Source organism: Embiotoca jacksoni, unplaced genomic scaffold (genome assembly GCF_022577435.1).
Source record: "Embiotoca jacksoni isolate LCO1_2020_lvr unplaced genomic scaffold, fEmbJac1.0.p SCAF_40, whole genome shotgun sequence".
NCBI classification, from domain to species: Eukaryota; Metazoa; Chordata; class Actinopteri; family Embiotocidae; genus Embiotoca; species Embiotoca jacksoni.
The window spans coordinates 1,109,872-1,131,924 of record NW_027185393.1 but is presented as its reverse complement, the minus strand read 5'-3'; the positions used below and the strand labels follow the sequence as shown (position 1 = coordinate 1,131,924).

At 43.1% G+C, this 22,053-nt stretch overlaps 1 protein-coding gene across 1 annotated transcript in view; it reads right to left on the bottom strand.

Moving 5' to 3' along the window:
• Nucleotides 1-17,952, bottom strand: part of myo15b (myosin XVB) — a 56,496-nt gene extending 38,544 nt beyond the window's left edge. The window contains exons 1-19 of the mRNA XM_069168547.1: nucleotides 15,894-17,952; nucleotides 15,639-15,815; nucleotides 11,981-12,045; nucleotides 11,814-11,877; nucleotides 11,061-11,170; nucleotides 10,847-10,921; nucleotides 9,788-9,881; nucleotides 9,598-9,701; nucleotides 9,419-9,482; nucleotides 8,274-8,387; nucleotides 5,731-5,892; nucleotides 5,548-5,661; nucleotides 5,396-5,454; nucleotides 3,689-3,812; nucleotides 3,517-3,612; nucleotides 1,970-2,101; nucleotides 1,338-1,463; nucleotides 1,179-1,256; nucleotides 12-160 (exon numbers count right to left, since the gene is read on the bottom strand). Coding sequence (XP_069024648.1) covers nucleotides 12-160; nucleotides 1,179-1,256; nucleotides 1,338-1,463; nucleotides 1,970-2,101; nucleotides 3,517-3,612; nucleotides 3,689-3,812; nucleotides 5,396-5,454; nucleotides 5,548-5,661; nucleotides 5,731-5,892; nucleotides 8,274-8,387; nucleotides 9,419-9,482; nucleotides 9,598-9,701; nucleotides 9,788-9,881; nucleotides 10,847-10,921; nucleotides 11,061-11,170; nucleotides 11,814-11,877; nucleotides 11,981-12,045; nucleotides 15,639-15,815; nucleotides 15,894-17,906 — 3,920 coding nt within the window. The 5' untranslated portion in view covers nucleotides 17,907-17,952. The remainder of the gene's footprint in view (nucleotides 1-11; nucleotides 161-1,178; nucleotides 1,257-1,337; nucleotides 1,464-1,969; nucleotides 2,102-3,516; nucleotides 3,613-3,688; nucleotides 3,813-5,395; nucleotides 5,455-5,547; nucleotides 5,662-5,730; nucleotides 5,893-8,273; nucleotides 8,388-9,418; nucleotides 9,483-9,597; nucleotides 9,702-9,787; nucleotides 9,882-10,846; nucleotides 10,922-11,060; nucleotides 11,171-11,813; nucleotides 11,878-11,980; nucleotides 12,046-15,638; nucleotides 15,816-15,893) is intronic.
• Between the last annotated feature and the right edge of the window lie 4,101 nt (nucleotides 17,953-22,053).

Sequence of the window (22,053 nt, the reverse complement as noted above, 5' to 3'; positions counted from 1 at the left end):
TGTGCCGGTACCTCTCCAGGCGGGTGGTGAGCTCCGCCAGCGACTGGAGGAAGTGCGACGCGGCGGTGGACGGCTGCTGGCGGAGGCCTTTCCCCCTCCAGCCCAGCTCCCTCTGCTGGATGTAATTCTCTTGCAGCTTCCGGAACAGCTCGGACACCATCTGACCCACCGGGCCGGGTGGACGACACAAGACAAATAAATCCACAGGAAACATCTGACATATCTAAACCTAAAACATTAAACCAATTTTGCTGTGTTTAAACTTTTTTGTTCCAAATGTGTTATTTCAGAGTTTAATGTTGTCAGTTTTTCACTACAAAATTGCAAAAATAAAAAAAAGATTTACAGTTTTTTACGTTTTTCATAATTTTTCTTTAAAAACAAATAGCCAAAAATTGTTTCTTAATAATTTAATCTGATAAAATATTGCCGCTGGTCTCTGAGCTCTCTTTGGTTGCATGTTTATAATGACAATAAAGTGTTTTAATGTGTTTTGTCTGATCTCTGTGTGTAAAAAAACCTCAGAAATCTGACAAAAAAGGTTAAAATTATGAAAGCCATGTTCCACATTTACAATTAAAGATCTTATTATGAGAAAGATGTCAGATAACGTGATGCACTTCTCATATCTATGAGATGGATTGTGGATTTTGTCTGTAAATGATCCGTAATTCAAAAGAAGATTGTAATTATGAGATACAGGTAACTCTAAGAGTCTAAGTCAAAATTATGACATACAGAAGTTATAATGACAAAACGATGTCTTCATTTTCTGCTTCAGTAGATGCCGTACATCTCCACATGAGACAGGCCACTGCAGCTTTAGAGACATGCGCATTTAAATGATTAAAAAAGAAACAGAAGAAAAAGAAACAGAAAAAGTAAAGAAACTACAGAAGAACTGAGTTAGAACATAAAATTCCAGGAACATTAAAACTAGACATCAGTCTCTCATCATCTTCACAAGCTGGTTTTTAAAGTTTGAAGTCACTTTGACATGAACAATACTGCACGAAAGATGCTACAAATAAAGTGTACTTGGTTGATTCATAAATCAATGTAATCTGATTATATAATGCAGTTTAATTTGCTTTAAAGCTGCAGGTATAATGTTCCCTCTATAAGTATTATACTGTAATGAAGGGACGTCATCAGCAGTTTAATGTCAGTTTGTTCACCTTAATGCGGCTCCTGGAAAACAGCTCCACCACTTCAGTCCTGAACTGGTCGTGGTTCTTGTTCAGGAAGTTTTGGACCTAAAACAACATGTTGATATTCTTTTATAATCAGACACAAACACACATTAGTGGTACAGGGCGCTGTGGTGCGTCTGATACCTGGTAGGTGACGGCTCCAGCGTAGTGATACACTGTGAAGACTGGCAGCGGGTTCTTGGGCTTGGCGTAGTAAGGGCTGTTTCCATGGTGATAGTGGCACTTCTGGAGGAAGGTGTGGTCTGTAGCCTGTTTACACCAAACACACGGGAACAAGACAGATTTACTTCTTACACGAGGTGAGATGAAGAGGAAAATGGAAACACTGTCATAATGAGAGCTTGTATTTAAATTAATAACCCTGACATGCTGTTATAGTTAAAACATTTTAATGAATGTAAATTATGATCTGTGTCAATCAACGTGTTGCATTTAGGAAGTTTAAAGGTGCAGTATTGTGTTTAAGATGATATTTCACTGTGTGTGTGTGTGTGTGTGTGTGTGTGTGTGTGTGTGTGTGTGTGTGTGTGTGTGTGAATGAGCACATGCATGTGTGTGTCAGTGTGCGTGTGTGTGTCTGTGCATGTGTGCATGTGTGTGTGTGTGTGTGTGTGTGAGTGCATGCGTGTGTGAGTGCATGGACGCGTGTGTTTGTGTGCGTGCGTGCGAATGTGTGTGTGTGTCTGTGCATGTGTGCGTGAGTGTGTGCATGTGTGTGTGCGTGTGCGTGTCTGTGCATGTGTGCGTGTGTGTACCTGCGGGAGGCAGGTCTGGTCGTCCAGGATACGGAGGATGCCGTGCGGCCGGGAGGAGATCAGCTCCAGACAGGAGTGGAAGTTCTTCAGGGGCATTGGATACCACTGGATGTGTTCTGTGTGGTACTCCTCCTGCAGGAAACACACACACACACACACACACACACACACAAACACACACACACACACACACACACAGTAATACTGCAAACAGAAGTTCACAGATTTCCTATTGATGGATAAGAATAGACACTAAAACCTGCTTCACAGCTCCATGCTGAAATATTAACATCCAATGTTAATGTTAATGACATTAAAGGCTGAACATCCTGATGTTGTTAAAATGCAAGAAATTAAAAGAAAATGGGGATTTTGGTGTTTTTTTGTAAAAAGAAAATGAGTGAGATTATTTCTTAAACTGTTGAAATCTCAGAAGAGATTCTACACGGTGGACACGTGGTCACATCTGCAGATAAAAACTGTTTCAGTTGCTACCTCTCTGTCTGCAGGAGGACTGCAACACATTCAGGCTGAAGCTGCTGTCGCTGCACTGGCAGGTCCTGCTGCTCTATTAATCAATTAAATGATTAATTAGAAACTACTTCAATATCTCACAGGAAGTTCAGCTTCCTTAAAGTCGCTTGTAGTTTATATTCATATCTGGCCAAACCTCACGTAGATGTTGCTGCATAGAAACTACAAATTCTAAAACGTGGACGGTTCACACACAACGTCAATCCTGACAGCACAGAAGATCAACACAAGAACAACCGTTTCTAGATGGACACCCTGAGTGACGTCACCAATTCAGCATCTGTCATAAATGTGAAATATGGTCACGGTCTCTTCCTCTGCTCCTCAGTTATGGTGTTAAATACAGAAGAACAGAATAATAATCATTGTATTCTCTTAGATATTTGTGTTAACTGTTGTCATAATTAGTGTGTTGCGTTATGTTTTGTGAGGTCGCAGTTACCTCCAACCATCAATTTCTGATCAGTTCATCCTTCAATGTAAGAAAGTGCTTGTGCCAATTTTTTTAGAAATTCCCTCAAGGCCTTCTGGAGATATCATGTTCACAAGAATAGGAAGGATGTGACCTCTGACCTTTGATGACCAAAACCTACTCACTTCATCCTTGAATCTATGTGAATGCTTGTGCCAAATTTGAAGGAAATCCTTTAAGGCGTTTTACAATAGGAAAGATGAGAGGTCAACGTGACCTCTGACCTCTGACCACCTAAATTGAATCACCTCATAAAGAAAGGAAACATTTTCCAAGTGTAAACAATAAAGGATGTTCTAAGAATTCAAGGATTGATGGAGGAGTCCTCGCAGTCAGGTAACTGGTAGAAAAGACAAACAGCGTCGTGCTGGAGGAGTGCAGGTGAAGGGAATTCCCTGGAAACCCAAAAGTTGTTCTTATCAACAGATTAAAGCTGATCAATCAAGCGTCAGTAAATGAGTTCATGACGAAGCTCCATGTCGTAGCAACATGTATAAAGGATGAAGCACCAGGATGGTCAGCTGGTCTTCGTGGATCTGACCTGCTCCTGAGAAATCAACGCCTTGTGGACGAAATGTTGCAGCTGCTCGTTGGCGAAGTTGATGCAGAGCTGCTCGAAGCTGTTCACGCCGAGGTCCTGCACGGGAACACAGAGGAGCGCTGTGATGTCATCGGCACACACACGGGACGCACTACGTCGGCCGGACACCGACCTCGAAGCCGTAGATGTCCACGATGCCCACGGTGCTGTCCATCTCCGTGGGACTCAGCCAGTCGTTGATCTGCTCCAGCAGCCAGTCGAACAGCACTGAGTACAAGGCTTTGGCAATGGCATCTCTGCAGAGGGAGAACAGAGGACAGGAGGACCAGCTGACTTTCTGTGAGGAGAATATAAGCAGGTAGAGATGAGGAGTTTAAAGAAAGAAGACGGGGATCACAGCTTTTAATAAAAGACGCTATTAAGTGGAATTATGGGAACTGTAGCTTGACTCTGGTGGTTCCTGCTGGTTCCACTATTTCAGTGATATTCATATATACTGTATATTGATATAAAAACACTTTTAGTTGATGGCTATTTAAAAAAAATCTAATTTCTCTGTTTGTGTCTTAATTATTGAAAGTTTCTGTTTCAAATATAAATGTATTTAAAGTAATAACTTTCTGAACACTGCAGAAAGGGCTGATGGATGTTAAACTTCAGAGTCTGTCCTGGTTGTGGATCAGCAGACCGACCGCCTCTTTGTATCAGGAATGACCAGGAGAAAAGCTTCCTTTGTGGGTTTGCAGGGTTTGAATTTCCAGATTTAAGGACATGGGAAAAAGGATTGCTTCATTCAGAGTGACTTTCTACCCCGAGTGAAGTATTTCAGGAATCCTGTGGTTTTGTTAGAGAGCGATAAGATTGATCGTGAGGTTGACAGACGGACAGGTGTGTCATCAGCAGGAATGAATGAATAGAGAGCTGACCCTGAGAAGACAGCTTGATTTAGTGGATGATGTCCCTCCCGACAGGTGAGGCTGAAAGAAAGATCACTGACACTGTGAGGGTGGAAATGATTCCTTTTCACAGGGCGGCTGGTCTTTTAAAATTTAAAAGGTGATGAGCTAAAAACATCTGGAAGAAGCTGGAAGTAGAACAACTGCATCTTTTCATAGACAGTTGAGGTGAATCCAGCATCTGATTAAAAGATTACATGGTACATTCAACTGGAAGTAGATGATCCATCAGACCCAGAACACACCCGTTAGTTTGTGAACGTTATGAATCCTCCAGTTCAGATTCTGTCCGTCACCATCTTTGTTAGTTCGTAGCGGTTTGGAGCAGGAAGTGACCATATTTGGACGAGCTGGGGGAGGAGCCAGCGGTGGATCTGACCGATCTGATTGGAAACCTGACGATACTACGTCCCTGTAAATCAAAACCTGTAGTAGGTCGAGTATCTACATGAATCCAGTATAAACTCAGCCTTAGTTTATGAATCCAGATCAAGTATCAACCAACAGTGATGCCATCCGCCTCCAGTTCAGATTCTATATATAGCTGTAACCTGACTGCACCACAGGCCTGTCAATCAAACAGACACGCCCCCAAAAACAGGTCTTCTTGAATCTTCTTTTCTAATGAATGAGGGATTATTTTCAGATGGACCTCCAGAAAACTAATAAGAAGGAGTGACTTTAGCTAACAACACCGACACTTCTGCATTGGAACCATTTTTCAGACTTGGAAGCTACAAACACTTTTATATCCAGTCCATGGTGTAATTACATGTCCAATTTAGTCCCGGCATCAAGAGTCTTTGGATGTGACTGGATAGGTGGACCTCTGGCCTGCAGCAGCAGGTATCAGCCTCCGGATGTGTAGCAGAAAAAGGTTTCAGTTTGTGGTTACCAGGCTGCACCGATCAACATTTCCTTACCTCGATTCTATGGCACTTTCTACAGACAGGGGGCAGTAGATCCTGTCGTAGGTGGTCTCCTGTGGACAACAGACGTGATCAGTGTCCACACATGCAGGGATATGAATGTTAACTCGGCAACAGGCCTGACGGATGAAGGAGAGGATACTGACTGTGACTCTGTGAGTGATGACCGTCTGCAGCGCTTCGGAGGAAATCTGCAACAAGGAGCCGACCCTGCGGGCCTCGGCCTCGCTGAAGATACGCGCCACCTCGAACGACTCACTCTGAAAATATACAATTCAAGACATTAATGTGTGACTCGTCTAGAACCTCCCATCCCCCCAAACACACACCTCGTACGAGCTAAAGCAGATGTTGCCCAGCTGCAGGATGGAGGACAGGATGGCCCAGATGGTGGAGATCTGATCGGCATGGAGACCGATGGTCTCGAAGCATTGAACCAAAAGCTGGAAGTCCTGTTTGTCCTGTTTCCCCCTCAAATCACAGGCTCCACCCTGCAGGAGGACGGAGAACAATAAATACATAACTCATATAATGAGGGAAATAAAGGGAAAAACAACGAGGGGTGATGAAAAGGTTCTGAGACGCTTCCTGTTGTACACAGAGAGCAGCGCGGTGATGAGCAGGTGGAGGTTATCACCTTCTTCACCAACTGTTCCAGGTGATGTCGCCTGATTAACGTCAGCACCTGACTTACATGTTTATGATCACTGGAACGTGATCATTTGTGGTTCCAACGTGGAACCGAAACTGGAAATGTTTCTTAAAGCCTGTTGTAATTAGGTGGTGAAATGTTTTAACCCTCATATCTTGGTCATCGTTGGGGCGAACCATTCATGCTATATCTTGTTTTTTTTCAGGACAGTCTGGGTTATCCAAATCTTTCATCATTTGATTCGATAATACTTAACTATTTATATATTAGCCTTTATAGCAAGGAAAAAATTATTTAGTTTTATGAAATTGTTGTTTTTACATACAAAATATTGTCAGTAGAGATATTTTTTTTATAACTGTGTCGAGGAGATTGTCTGGATTCTGTGAATATATGAACCATGTTTGTGGGACACTATGACTCAGCAGTTTGAACAAATATCTGCTTTGTGCCTGATGGAAAATAAATGTCCAAACAGGAAGTCACACTCAGAGCACATGGCCCTGTGATATCAGGACTGTGCTGACAGGTCATCATTGTAAATGAGAATTGGTTCTCAATTGATATTACCTGGTTAAATAAAGGTCAAATATGATAATAACTCAGCTGTAAAGTGGGCACACTAATAGGTTATTATTATTATTTTTCATTGAAAGTGCGATGTAACGTCAGCCCCGTGTTACAGAGGTCAGAGGTCAGCTGTGATTTCAAAATCACAGCTGATTTGACGAATTTGTTGAAAACTCTTAGTCGTACAGAGAAACAACGTGTATCATCAGAAAGGCTCAGTTCTGCTGTTCGTTTTGATATTCATGTACATGTACATGTATACATATTGTAATAGTGAAACGATCATGACTTAATTATGATTGATTATTATTAAATTAAGAGTAGTGGAGGTGGAGATGGACGCAGCTCTTCATGCAGAGTGTAGCGACGATGCAACTTCAAAGTCCAGTTTCTCTGCAACACTCAGACGAGACGCTGACTTTTCTGGAAAGCTCAAGTTGTGAGTTTCAAAGGATATCCATCTCTCTGTGATTCATACTCGCTGTGCTATTTAAGCGAGGAAGAGAAGAAGAGGAATGAATTTGAACGCCTAGCTTTCATCAAGTCCTAAGGGTTAAAAGGCGGTCATGTTTCAAGAGGGGCGGAGCTTCACTGTCCCAGACCGAAGAAGGCGTGTCAGGTCAGGAGACACCAGCTGGGTTTTCTTTGTGTCACCATGAATTCGTCCCCCAGAGTCAGACTGTCAACAAAGAGTTCCACCGGGACCTTCTGAGGCGTCTGAGGGGAAACATTCGCTGCGAACCACCTGAACTGTGGTGCCATGGCAACAGGTTTCTCAGACAACGTTGAAAACAATTGAGTTTCTCGCCCATGAAAACACAATCAGAGTTCCCTATCCTCACGACTTATCGAATTTGGTTCTCTGCAACTTCTTCCTGTTCCCCACAAATTTGACACAAAATTTGGTGTGCACTCTGATTTAGTTACAGGTCCGTGTTGAAAGTGTAAATTATCACGTAGCAGTGTAATCCAGGTGTTAATGGTGCGTTCAGGCAGCTGAGAAGTGAAAAAGTTCTGATTTGGTAAACTCAAACTTCCCAGTTGAGAGCGTTCGCATGACAACAACAAAGAGGCAACATGGCAGCTACCAGGAAATCTGCTCCATATCTGCTGTCTGAATACAGAAAAGTGACAAACAATGTCGTCATCACCAACGTAGACCTTCACAGGGAAGAAATGGAGTCATTAATATTCACACACTTAATTTTTATGCGTCGTTTTTAGCAGATAACATTTAAAACAGCAGGCACACAAACGGCTTCAGTGGTAAAAGCCTGCTTTAACTAGTAAAACCGAAATTAACCATGAAGTGAATTATTTTGTGCTGAGCAAGTGTATCTCCACCTTTCACCACTAACGTTGGCATGTCCAGTGACGTCACACCGACTTCTCAGAGCTCTCAAAAATCTCAGGCTTTCCCAGTTCGACAGGCGATCAGGTGATTTCTTCAACTCAGAGGTCGGAACTTTCTCACTTCCCAGTTGCTCATGAACGCACCATAATGATCAAGCGAAATAACTTTGAATGCTTACTCACAAAGGTTATTACTTCCTCCCGCTCTGTGTGCATCACTGCGCTGCGTTCAACAGGAACAGTCTTTGAACTTTCTGATCACCTCTCATCATGACGGATGTGCTCTGTGTGCTGTACTTGGTTTAGGTAGTAATACGTCTCGGCTCCCTGCAGGTAGAGCTCCTGTTTGTCCCAGTTGTTCATACCTGCCAGCAACTCATAGAAAACATGGTAGTTCCTCTCTTCGTGGGCCTACATGGGAAATGAGGGAAGAACTAGACAGTGACATCAACTGGAGTCACGACTCGTGTTCTTACAGAGTAAAGTACCCTGCAAGAAACAAGAATGACAATGAAACATGCTCCCAAGTAGAAATTTGTAGCTAAATACTTCATGTTGACAGGAAAACATGGAGCAAAAAATGGAGAACCAAAATTACTCTTGATTCTCAGTCCAGGACAAAGAATTAAGAACCAAGACAAGGTATATATTAGGGGCTTTGTGAGATTAGCGGTGCTTTGAGCACCAATGCTAGCAACAGCATACTAACATGCTCACAATGTATTTTGCAGCTAACGTTCACCACAGCTGTCATTTTAGTTTAGCTAATGAGCACTAAAAACAAAGTACGGGACTAACATTAATCATGCAGGTAATTAGTCTTCAACAACGGTAGTGGACAAATTGAAAGTTTGACATGTTGATGGCCCAAGAGGAAAAGTCAGGGCTACACCAACATCATTAGGATTCATCCCCTGGAGACCATGAATGATCCTGCCAAAAGTTGTTCCAATCCATCCAGATGTTGAGAGATTTCGTTTCAATATCTGGAAACTCCATGAAAAGTCGGGAGACTTGTGTCAATACCTACCACACAGTGTGGAGATATTTCACCTGATAACGGGAAACTCTGACCTCCTGGTGGCGCTAAAGGAAAAGGTACCTGCAATATACACCTGTGGGCAATTCATTTAGCATGCAGCGAGATATCTGAAGGTTCAGTGTGAAGGGTTCAGGATCTACTGGCAGAAATGGAATAAAAGCTTGGTGGACAGACCCAAACCTCGTCTCTAACATGTCTAAAAAACTGAGAGTGAAAAGCCATTTGATAAGTTTTATAGGAGCAGGTGTCCTGTATCATTCAGTCCCGTATTCATCCTCCAAGATGCAAACACAATCGACCAGAAACACATCTTTCATTTTCCTACAAGCCACTACAAGTATGCGAGCGATACTAGACAAAGAGTTACAATGCAGGTGCACACCTCACTCAGCGTCCTCACCTGAAAGACAACTCTGGACTTCTCAAGGAGGTATTTGGACAATGAGGTCCCTACAACAACTCCACTGTTAACCAAGAGGAGAGACAGCAGAGAAATAAAACAGCTGTGACAAGTCTCAGTAGGCAGAGCGACAAAGAAACAGAAACATCCACAGATGAAGTGATGTTTGGTGAACTCACTGGAGAACGTGGATGTGGAGGTACTTGCCGAAGCGGCTGGAGTTGTTGTTGAGGATGGTCTTGGCATTTCCAAAACTCTCGAGGATGGGAAAGACCTCCATGGGCTGGTCGAGGAGGAGAAAGAAAGTGAATCGGAGATGAAAATGGTTGTGTTTGTGTGGTGCTTCCAACTAATTCAATGTGTCCACACCTGTCGGAGGTTGTCGTTCCTGCCCTGATACATAGAACTGAGGTAGTGTACTATCAGCTTGGTGGCTTCGGTCTTCCCTGAACCACTCTGGCCACTACACAAGAAGCAAAGCATTGGACAGTTCACTCAGTCATAGTAATCCATCCAATAATTGTTGAGACATTTCAGCTCAAAAACATCAAACTGCTGACTGACTTTAAGGCATGCTGACAATATTCTACATTTTGATTAATGTCTGAAAAAAAATGCATCAGCCCACCTCCCAAAACTTTGAGCTCCAAGTCCATCAGTTCCACCGGAAGATTTAAGTCTTTAAAAACACCTCACAAATATAAAGATGGGTTTGAACAGTTGGTTTTCTATTGATCAGAATTTTTTTTATGGGTATTTGCTATCATCCATATGAAAAGCACAGAATACCATTGTTCTCCCAATCATCAACCATCAGTGATGTCATCAATCATCAGTGATGTCATCGTTAGTTTGTGAACGTTATGAATCCTCCAGTTCAGATTCTGTCCGTCACCATCTTTGTTAGTTCGGAGCGGTTTGGAGCAGGAAGTGACCATATTTGGACGAGCTGGGGGAGGAGCCAGCGGTGGATCTGATCGATCTGATTGGAAACATGACGATACTACGTCCCGCCCACCGATAGCTGTAACCTGACTGCACCACAGGCCTGTCAATCAAACAGACACGCCCCCAAAACCAGGTCTTCTTGAATCTTCTTTTCTAATGAATGAGGGATTATTTTCAGATGGACCTCCAGAAAACTAATAAGAAGGAGTGACTTTAGCTAACAACACCGAGATAACTGATGGACACATTTTATTCACTTTGGATTTGATGAGAGAAGTTGAATGGGAGTCTATGGAGCCGGAGGCTTTTTGGAGCCGACCTCTAGTGGCACTCGCTGGTATTGCAGCTGAATCGGAACCATTTTACAGACCTGAAGCTACAAACACTTTTATATCCAGTCTGGTCCTCACTGGTGATGTACTGTAATAGTAATACAGTAATAAATAATAAAATATGTTAAACTGGTATTAATATTAGTACCTTATGATGATGCACTGCTCCTGCGTGGATGCCTGAGAAAGACTGAAGGCTGAGTCAGCGATGGCGTACACATGGCTGAAGCACAGAACAACAGATCATCAAACACTAACAGTACAAGGGGGACAGATGTTATGAAGGGACTCAAACCTGGAGACACATGCTGCCAGTTGTAACGAGAGACTAATGTAGAGCAGTGAGAGAAGCGTTTGCTCACGGTGGGTTCCTCTGCTGCTCTTTGCCCTGGTATTTCTGCCTCAGCTCTTCTGTGTAGATGTTAAGGGGCTTGAAGGGGTTAATGGACAGCAGCATGTTTCCAATGAAAGTCTGTGAAAGAAAAATAAAAGTAAATACACAGAAACAGATCATCTAGTTTTGAAACTTTAGCTAACAACACCGAGATAACTGGTGGAGACATTTTATAATTTATTTATACTTTGTATTTGATGAGAGAAGTTGAATGGGAGTCTATGGAGCCGGAGGCTTTTTGGAGCCGACCTCTAGTGGCACTCGCTGGTATTGCAGCTGAAGACACTTCTGGATCAGAACCATTTTACAGACCTGAAGCTACGAACTCTTTTGTATCCAGTCTGTGTGTTTGACATTTGTGTAAACTATTGTCGTAATTAGTGCTTTACAAGTTAATTATTTACCGGGTCAGATCATTAAATTAGCTAAATAAAATGACAAAAATCACCCCCAAAATACCCCCCCCCCCGCCCCCAACTTTGCCACCATCAGATAAAACTGGGAATTCGTAACACTGATTACTATCATTTTCAGTATGGTATTAAAAATATTTGTTATTATTATTGGTTTTAGGGAGTTATTGATGTAAGATTGTCCTGATGTGCATTCGAGAGTTGAAATCCTTCAGATCACAGTGAACATCATAAATTCTACCGTTATTTAACGGTATTGTACTTGCTGTATGTAAATAATCAAGGATCAGGACAGTAACGACACTTACATAAATACAGTCACGATGGAATCTCTTCTTTAGATTCAGAAGCACAGAGCTCTCACACACCTCTCTAAAAACACAAGACAGACAGCGTGAAACTGGGCACAGTTACAGTGTACAGTAAATACTGTGTGTGTGTTTGTGTGTGTGTGTGTGAGAGACTATAAATTCACTCCAGCTGAGACAGATCCTCCACTTCATCCACCTCCGCAGCTCTCCTGCTGCCAGGCATCACCACCTGAAAAGGCAGAGACATGAGCAGATATGAGAACAGGTCTGCTCCTACCTTCTTCTCCCAGTCTGGTTGAAAGTAAATTAACCTCCTCCAGAGGCCTTAAAAGGTTTACGGTGTGTTTTGTTTAACTGCTAGTGGTCCTCTCTGCTCGTAAGCTTTCCACAGCGAGTAATCAATCCACTTATAGCAGTACAGCGATGTGATAGGTGATATTCTGCAATCTCATAGCAGCCTGCTGCTGCATGCTGTATGCTCCATTGTAGCTGCAAAGACCAGGAAATAAATAAACCAGCAGCAGGTCTTTTATAGCCTTTTGTTTTGGGCGCACAGCGGCTGAAAGTGATGAAGTAGAACTGATATGCTGACGCTCCAACCCTCAGACACGAGACAACGTACAGGTACTTTTATGAACTGGAAGTAAAGTTGGTCTCTGTGACTTTAAACACTCACAGACAAAGTGAATAAGGTTGATCACCTCATGCCGGCTTTGTCTTGGAATTTTGGAGACAAAAAAAAGGCAAAGGATAGAGAAGATGCATGGCAAGTTCAGTGTAAGTAAACACCTTTAAGTTTTGTACACTTAAGTGAAAAAAAAAATCTTAAACTCAAATTTGAAAAACTAAAGTGTCCATAAGAATTAAAATTTTACACCAAGACTGACAGTTTACGACACGTCCCCATATTGAGTTACTGTCTTGGTGTAAATATGTTTAAATTGTCTTTAATGGTCTGTCAGCTCTCTTTTTCCTCCTCTGTCACAGGCCTTTTATTAAAGAACATCGTTCACTTCTTTTATTGTGGACATTAAATTTCTAAATATATTAGTATATTTGACATCTATATTGGGGTTAGTGTAGATCAGGGGTCGCCAACCTTTTTTCCTCTGAGAGCTACTTTGTCCAAATGAAAGTTTCCGAGACATACTCATGTTTAGTAACATTTATTCACATGGCTGAGCTCCACTCAAACCAGCTGAATGAGCTTCTTTGATGTGAACAATATCATTTTCTGAGGGGTTGGGGGAAGAGCACGTTCCAGGTTGCAGTTTCTGTCCTCTGATCTCTGTGTTGCTGTGTTGGTGTACTTATGTACTAACTCTCTTTATTCTGAGTGCATCAGTGTGTTCTCACTGTCAGTACAGAACCATCAGAACACTACCAGTACCAGGATGAAGCACTCAGAACGCTCCAAAAAATAAACTCTGGACACTTTCCACCCTAAACGGTCGCCATCTTGGCTCTGTAGAGGAAGGGGCGGGGTCACTGACATAAAGGATTTTCAAATTAAAGCGTCTGAGGAAGCTGCAGCTGTTCCTGAACACAAAGTGGTTCTTTTCCACTGCTGCTGCTGGACAGAAGAATCAGTGTGTTTATTGAGTGTTAAACAGAGGAAACATTAGTCTCACTCAGGGAGGACCTCAACCGTCAATATACCAGGGCTGCCCACCCTAGTAAGTCTACAGTGCATCCGGAAAGTATTCACAGGGCTTCACTTTTTCCACATTTTGTTATGTTACAGCCTTATTCCAAATTGAATTAAATATTTTTTTCCCCCTCTAAATTCTACACACAATATCCCATAATGATAACGTGAAAAAAGTTTGTTTAAATTTTTGCAAATCTATTAAAAATAAAGAACAAAAATATAACACGTACATAAGTATTCACAGCCTTTGCTCAATACTTTGTTGAAGCATCTTTGGCAGAAATTACAGCCTCAAGTCTTTTTGAGTATGATGCTATAAGCTTGGCTCCTATTCTTGGGCAGTTTCTCCCGTTCTTCTTTGCAGGACCTCTCAAGCTCCATCAGGTTGGATGGGGAGCGTCGGTGCTCAGACATCTTCAGATCTCTCCAGAGATGTTCAATCAGGTTCAAGTCTGGGCTCTGCCTGGGCCTCTCAAAGACATTCACAGAGTTGTCCCAAAGACATTCCTTTGTTATCTTGGCTGTGTGCTTCGGGTCGTTGTCCTGTTGGAAGATGAACCTTCGCCCCAGTCTGAGGTCCAGAGCACTCTGGAGAAGGTTTTCATCAAGGATGTCTCTGTACATTGCTGCATTCATCTTTCCCTCCATCCTGACTAGTCTCCCAATTCCTACTGCTGAAAAACATCCCCACAGCATGATGCTGCCACCACCATGCTTCACTGAAGGGATGGTGTTGGCCAGGTGATGAGCGCTGCCTGGTTTCCTCCAAACATGACGCTTGGCATTCAGGCCAAAGAGTTCAATCTTTGTTTCATCAGACCAGAGAATTTAGTTTCTCATGGTCTGACAGTCCTTCAGGTGCCTTTTGGTAAACTCCAGGTGGGCTGTCATGAGCCTTTTACTGAGGAGTGTCTTCCGTCTGGCAACTCTACCATACAGGCCTGCTTGGTGGAGTGCTGCAGAGATGGTTGTCCTTCTAGAAGGTTCTCCTCTCTTCACAGAGCAACGTTGGAGCTCTGTCAGAGTGACCATCGGGTTCTTGGTCACCTCCCTGACTAAGGCCCTTCTCCCCCGATCGCTCAGTTTGGCCGGGTGGCCGACTCTAGGAAGAGTCCTGGTGGTTCCAAACTTCTTCCATTTACGGATGATGGAGGCCACTGTGCTCATTGGGACCTTCAATGCTGCAGAAATGTTTCTGTACTCTTCCCCAGATCTGTACCTCCATACAATCCTGTCTCGGAGGTCTACAGACAATTCCTTGGACTTCATGTCTTGGTTTGTGCTCTGACATGTCAACTGTGGGACCTTATATAGACGGTGTGTGTCTTTCCAAATCATGTCCAATCAACTGAATTTACCACAGGTGGACTCCAATCAAGTTGTAGTAACATCTCAAGGATGATCAGTGGAAACAGGATGCACCTGAGCTCAATTTTGAGTGTCATGGCAAAGACTGTGAATACTTATGTACACGTGATTTTTTTTGTTTTTTTAAATTTTTAATAGATTTACAAAAATTTCAAAAAACCTTTTTTCACGTTATCATTATGGGGTATTGTGTGTCAAATTTGAGGGAAAAAAATGAATTTAATCCATTTTGGAATAAGACTAACACAACAAAATGTGGAAAAAGTGAAGCGCTGTGAACACTTTCCGGGTGCACTGCATGAATTGGAAACACTGCATATTATTCGAGCTTTTGGTAAGCTACTCAGAACCTTTAATGCCATCAAAATCATATATATGAGCATATATTATTCATAAATCAGTTTCAACATTGGATATGTTGTTTTTGTTAAATTTTCTATTAAATATGAGTTTACATGATTTGCAAATCATTGCATTCTGTTTTTGGTCTGCACTTATTTAGCGCTTTGTCTCCTTAGTGGTCTTAAAGAATTTACACTGTTTCTCATTGAAACACATTCACACAATAATGGAGCGGAGCTGCCAGGCAAGGTGCTTTCCATCAGGAGTACATTCACACACCAATGGTACGCCATCGGGAGCAACTAGGAGTTCAGTGTCTTGCCCAAGGGAGGAGCTGGGGATCTAACCGTCATATATAGGAGCATTTCTTCTCCTATCCAACTGTTAGTATTTTGAGGGATGTAAAGAATATTGTAGCATCTAAACATTGCTATCATATATTAAAAATGGAGTAACGATACCTGTGTGCTGACTAGTCGGCTCTCTAGCATCTCCTGGGTGGGGTCCTCTGATTCCCAAGGTCCCCTGCCATTGTGGGCTGGGATGGTCCTGGCTTGGCCTTCATCATTATAGACTGTCCACTTGGTGAGCTTCTCCACTGTCTGATGGGGCAGCAGGTTCTCAGCACGCAGCCAGTCCTGCAACAAACACAAAAAAAGACTTGGAAGAAGCCTCGGTTAACCCCGAAAGTCCACCACCAAAAGTGTAACCCATACCTGAGGGTCCCCACTCATCCGGGGGTTTCCAGTCCAGTGCACCTCTGGTTGAGTGATGGTATATACCCCTCCCTCGCCCATCAGCTGGGCCACTTCCCTGTCTGCTTCTTCTTCATACAAAGACCGAACACCTGACACACTGGCCTCCCCATTTATGAAGGGCTGAGCAGTGGACCTGTGTGTCCCAGTTGCACCTGGTCTCTCTGGGTCCGGTCCCTTTGTTCTTATCGCTCCACCACCCATCGTTCCACTTGACAAGGACATCTTGGTCAGGTTGATCTGAGAAGGGTTCAGCTTCCCTCTTGCAGCTTGTAGCATACTGACTCCATCTTGATTTTCCAGACCATCTCTCCTGCTTCTGTCCTCAGTGCTGGATGGTCCTTCTGGTGTACCACTGGATCCACGGCTCCTTCTGGAAACATCCCCACCTGATGTCAACCCTCCTGGCAAAGGCTTCTTTAAGGACTTCAGGAGGCTGAGATCCGGTTTGACAGGAAGTACAAGCTTGGCACCGGGCTTTGGGGGTTTGGGCTCTGAGGTAGTGGGTTCTCCTGGTGGACCCGATGAAGTCGACGGGCCAGGAGTTGCCTGAGGTGCCTCAGCTGTCATTGCCTTGCCAAGTCTGTTCATCCTGGGGAGTACCACAGCGTATTTGGCCTCCATCTCTTTCTCTCCATTCAGAGCTCCTTCTTCTGCCGCCTCGCCTGCCTTCCTCTGCAGCCCAACTTTCTCTTTACCCGTTCTGTCGTCCGGGGAGCTCTTGCTTTTCTTACCGGCCAGGCTGGTTTTACTGGCAACTCTCATGGCCATCCTGTGTTTGAAGATATTGCCTTTAGACTTTCTGGGGATTTGTTTTTGTTTTATGGCTCTGATGGAGAGCCAGCGTGAAACCCCGATGGCTTTAGTCCAGGCAGAGAGCTTCTGTCTCAAGTTTAACTCCCGTGGCATTTTCTTTTGAATCCAACCGGTCACTCTGCGAATGGTCGTCATACCTTTTCTTCGTGCTATCAAACGTTCCTTAGCTCTGCCGGACGCCCCACCAGCAGCCTCACTCACTGACGCTTCCTCGTCAGACTTCGGTAACATCTTGTTTGCTTTGTGTTGGAGAGACGTCACCTTGACTTTTCCCAAGAGGAAGCTCTGTGACAGCCCTTTGACAGATCCAGTGCTCTGCTGCTCCTCCAGCTCCAGAATGCCCTTGAGCTCTTTACCTTTGGCTTTGAGAAGCATCATTCGGTTTTGGCCCGTAATGGTTTTGGCCAGCATCGGTTCAGCTTCCTCCTCTTCCTGATCTGCATCGGCTTCTGCAGGAGAATGTCTCGCTTTGATATTTTTTGGTTGAGCGTCCTCGGTTGCAGAGATTGTTTTGTCATCCTTCTGCGGCTTCTTTTTGTTCTTCTTCTCTTCCTTGGCTTTTAGTTTGGCTTCCTTTTCTAACCTCTGCTTCTCTGCTTTGGCTCTTTGTTTCTCTGCCTTCTCAGCCTGCTTATCTGCCTTCGTTTTCTTAAACATCTTGTATTTGCCTTCTTGTACCGGCTTTGAAGGACGCGGTGTCTGTCTACGTCGTCTGCAGGCTTTATTGCCGGTTGGCTTTTTGCTGTCCTCCTGGGTTATCTCCTGGTACTCACTCCCATCACTGGTGACCGTCTCAGATACTTCAACTTCATTTTCTCCATTTTCTTCTTCTACTTCTTCAGTGGATGCAACAGGTTCGACCTCAGATTCACTTCTGCTGGATTCGGCATCCTCTTTGTCTGACAGCTCATGTGCTGACGGTTCTGTCTCTCTTTGAGTATCCGATGCCTCTGCCTCCTCGCTGCTCTCTTCACTCTGCGGAGTCTCAGCGGGCTCTTCATTACTGCCCTGCTCCTCCTCCTTCTCATCGTTACTCATTTCCTCTCCTGTCTTCTCCGCTGAGCTTCCTGCTTCGCTCTCTGATTCGTCCTCCTCACTGTCTGTCACTTTGTCACTTCTCTTGTTTTCAGGCTTGGTGGAAGGTTTGTTGTTGGTCATCTCTCGTACGGTTGGGGGTGTTGCTGGTGGAGATTTGGAGGTCTTGTTTATGCCCACCTCTTTTTTATGCTGAGGTTTTGATCTACCATTTGCAGTTTTTCTGTTTCCTGCTTGTTTGTGTGGTTCCTCTTGTTCGGAGTCTCTCTTTTTCCTTTGACCTGCTTTATTCCTTTCATTTCTGTTGACTTCATTCGGCTCCCCATCCTTGACAGATGGTGCAGTGCCTCTTCTTTTTTGTTTCCCGTTAGGCACTTCAGAGGGAGGCTGAGATGCTTTGGAACCTTTCTGTCTCACATTTTTCTCTTGAGTCACTTTTCTTTTTGCCTCTGCCTTCTGCTTTGCAGCATTTGTTCGTCCTTGGGGCTTCAGTGGTGGCATGGCGATCAATTCTTTAGAGTTTAAATCACCTACAGAGTAAAGAAAAGAAACATGTAAACTGTCTTTGTTTTGTCTTTTGAGATTTTAGAGGTCGAGCATAGAAAACATTTAATCTATCGCTGACACACTTTGATAAATAAGTTAGCCTCTCAATAAATGGACTATTAAAGGCAGCAGGTTGAGTAACATGTCTGTCAAACTGAGTGAAACAAGGTCTTCGGCTCAGTCTATCAGCATCAGGACCAGGTTTCACACTTTAAGTCTGTGATCCTTATCTTCAGGCTAAAGACACCGAGGTCAGACCTAGTTTAGCCACAGCTGACCTGATTCTCTACCTGTCGTTGTTAAGACAAAATTTGCAGGCTGCAATAAATCTACATGGAGACAAACTTGAAATTTGGCAAACTTCATCTTTTTTCCTTTTGTAACAGCAAACAACATCTTTTATCTGGAGGTTAGATCTGTGTAGTAGTGAAAGGCTATCTTTAGATCCACCTACATATGTATAGCCGTTGCACCCTGGGGGGAAAGCAGTGAGAGCTCATTTCAGTGTAATATAGCTTACCAGGCTTCTCAGGTGAAACCCAGGCATGGCTAGGGGGCTGCGAAGCGCTCCGGCTTGTCCTCGAGAGCTGGTGTCACTGATACAAATGTGCTCCCATGCTGAGGAGGAGAGTTTATGGGCAGTTACACACCACTATCCCACCCACTGACATTATACACAAGGCACGCAGCCACATATGCAATACACACCCAACAAAAGTTGACGCATGCACCCAACGTCGACAAAGGAGAGCGGGCGTGCGGTGCACCGAAGCGCACGCACACCAACACGTCCACACATCCTGAATTATTCACATCCATCTGGCCAGTCGTGGAGCTGCTCGGACATTTGTATGGCCAGCTGCTGAATGCTCGGGAGGAAAGGTGAGAGGTGCTGCTTGGAGGGATCAACAATAGGTGATGATGAAGAGGAGAGGAAAGAGAGCGGAGAGGAAGAGGACTAATTAACAGGCTGTTTCCTCAGACTTGGAGATTCCTTCAGTGTGTGCTGAAATGAAGGAGTGGCCTCTTTTCTCCATATATTTTGATCCGTATATCTGAGAGCAGGTCATAAGTATGTGGACACATTGGTTTGGCTATGTACTCCAGCTGTTAGTGTTTAAAAGAATATAACCACCATGAGGGGTGAAGTGCTTTCAACTTAGTCGCGTTTGGTCTCCAGTAAATTGTGAGCAGTTCCGTCAGACAATAATTTGTTTTTTCAATATAGAAATTCACAACATAAACACATGTACAGACACTAGTATCTGAAATAAGTCCAGATTGGTAAATAACACCAGCCAGCCAGTTCCTGGGGTTATAGTCTCGAGCTCATTGTCTCATTTATACCGACATGCCTGTGGTATATCAGAACGAAGCCAAGAAAGTGTAACAAATGATGAATTATTGCTTCCACCAAAAAACATACTGTAAAATTGCTGTGACACATTTATTGGTCCTAAAATAATATAATTTGATTATTCTCATATTTCAAACTGTTTAAGTAACTAAAATGCGTGTGAATGCTGTAAGCTGCAATAGTTTGCCTCAAGCTGCTGAAATGCAGTGTTGCTATAGCGGCTTCGCTGCTTCCTGCTTTAGAGGGAGAAAAGGGGAAAACACATGCAAGAAGAATCGGCCCGACCTGGTATCGAACCAACAATCTACTTCAAAGACTTGCAACCTAACCCTTTGACTATCATATCACAATATTGCCAAACGTGCCAAAAGTGAAATATAATTCTTACGGCTTTGACCTATGAGTAAGCTCGTGATTTTGGATATTTGCTTAATTTGTAGAAAATAAAACAAAGAGAGAGACAGAAAGATATCTCCTGCAAAGAGTTTTGGCAAAAGTTATAAAAAAAAAAAAAGTTAAATGTTTTCAAAAGTAAAGTTCTGGATTTGTTAAAAAAAAAAAATATGCAGAAGGATTCACACTAATTAGCATAGTATCACACGTCTTCAATCTTGTAATCAGTTATTCAGTAAATTTAAAACGAGAAAAGTTAGAAAACTATAGAAAAGACTCCCAGCAGCTCGATGTTCCTGTGACAGAAGTTGTAAATTCTAGTCGACCTCCGTGAACACAGTAGCAGGTGGAAAATTAACCTCAGAACAAAAGGATGGTGTAAAAACAAAGAGCCAAAGAAAACCTCCAAAGAGATACAAGCTGAACTCCATTTCCAAAGACTGGAATTTGCTAAAAATGCATATTGACAAGCCTCAATGCTTCTGGGAGAATGTAGATTGGACAGATGAGACAAAACTGGTCACATCATCTCAGATGAAGCTTTCCAAGAAAAGAACACCAGACCTGAAATAATACATGGAGGAGGCTTGGTTCTGTTTTAGGGCTGCTTGAAGATGATGTGAGACACATCTAGGTTGTCTTCAGGTCTGTCCTGCACATCAGGCAGAGTCTCTCAGCAGTGAAGATGGGGAGAGGTTCACCACTCTGATGTAAAACTACAAAGAATTAGTGGATTTCATCGTCTACGGTTCATAATATCATTAAAAGATTCAGAGAATCTGGAGAAATCTCTGAACACAAGGGACAAGGCTGGAAACCAATATTGGATGGTGGTGATCTTCAGGCCCTCAGGCAGCACTGCATTAAAAACACACTATTCTGGAGTGGAAATCACTGCATGGGCTCAGGAACACTTGTGAAAACCATCGTCTGTGAACACAGTTCATCGCTGCGTCCACAAATGCAGGTTAAAACTCTCCAAAGAAGAAACCAGATAGAAACATGATCCAGAAACACCGCCGCCTTCTCTGGACCGAGATCATTGAAGATGGACTGAGGTGAAGTGGACAACTGTCCTGAGGTCTGATGGATCACAATCTGGAGGTGTTTTTTTTTTTCCAGCATTACACAACTTTTCCAGTATTTGTTTTAAATGTGTTGCTGGCATTAAATGCAGAATGATCATATATTTTTCATAAAACAATAAAAATGTCTTAGTTTTAACATTTGATATGTCTTTGTTCTATTTCTGTTGAAATACAGGTTCACATGATTTGCAATTTCTTTTACACAACATCCCAACTTTTTGGGGATGGTACAACATATTTCCTTATTATTTATTTAATAATGATATCTTATCAGCTGTACTTAGATACATCACTTAATAAATGTGCTTCATTTCAGTGAAAACTGTCCATAACTATTCAGTGTCTACTTACGTTTTGGTCATTTTAGAAATATCTTCTCTGCATATAAAAGCGATTAAAGCACGGCAGCACTTTAGTTTCGTTGTTCCTTTTTCAGGACTTTCTAGAGTACGGCGATAAAACAAGTAAAAATGTGTCACTGCTCCGTTCAGTCTCACTTCAGAGTCCACAGCTTTCACTGTTCTTTCTCAGAGATTGACTCGTATCGTATCATCAAACACAATATTACAAATCGAGTGCATCACACAGCTACTTGCTATCAGTCAAAAAACAACTTCTACACAACTCGGATCAAATGATTAAGCTGTGACCTGAACACAAAAGACAGTAAATGTGATTCAGGAGGCCCGGGCATCCAGCCAGCACTTCATAGCCCATTTAACATCTTCAGTTTGCAAATGGCACCGACTCATCTTGTGGGGTCGTCCTTATCTGGCTCAGACTCAGCCGGGTCCTCAGAGAGATCAGGTTGCAGAGAGGCCACTGTGGCTCGAGGCAATTAGTGGACAAAGCGCCTCATTCTATAATGGATGATCAAAACTCTTGG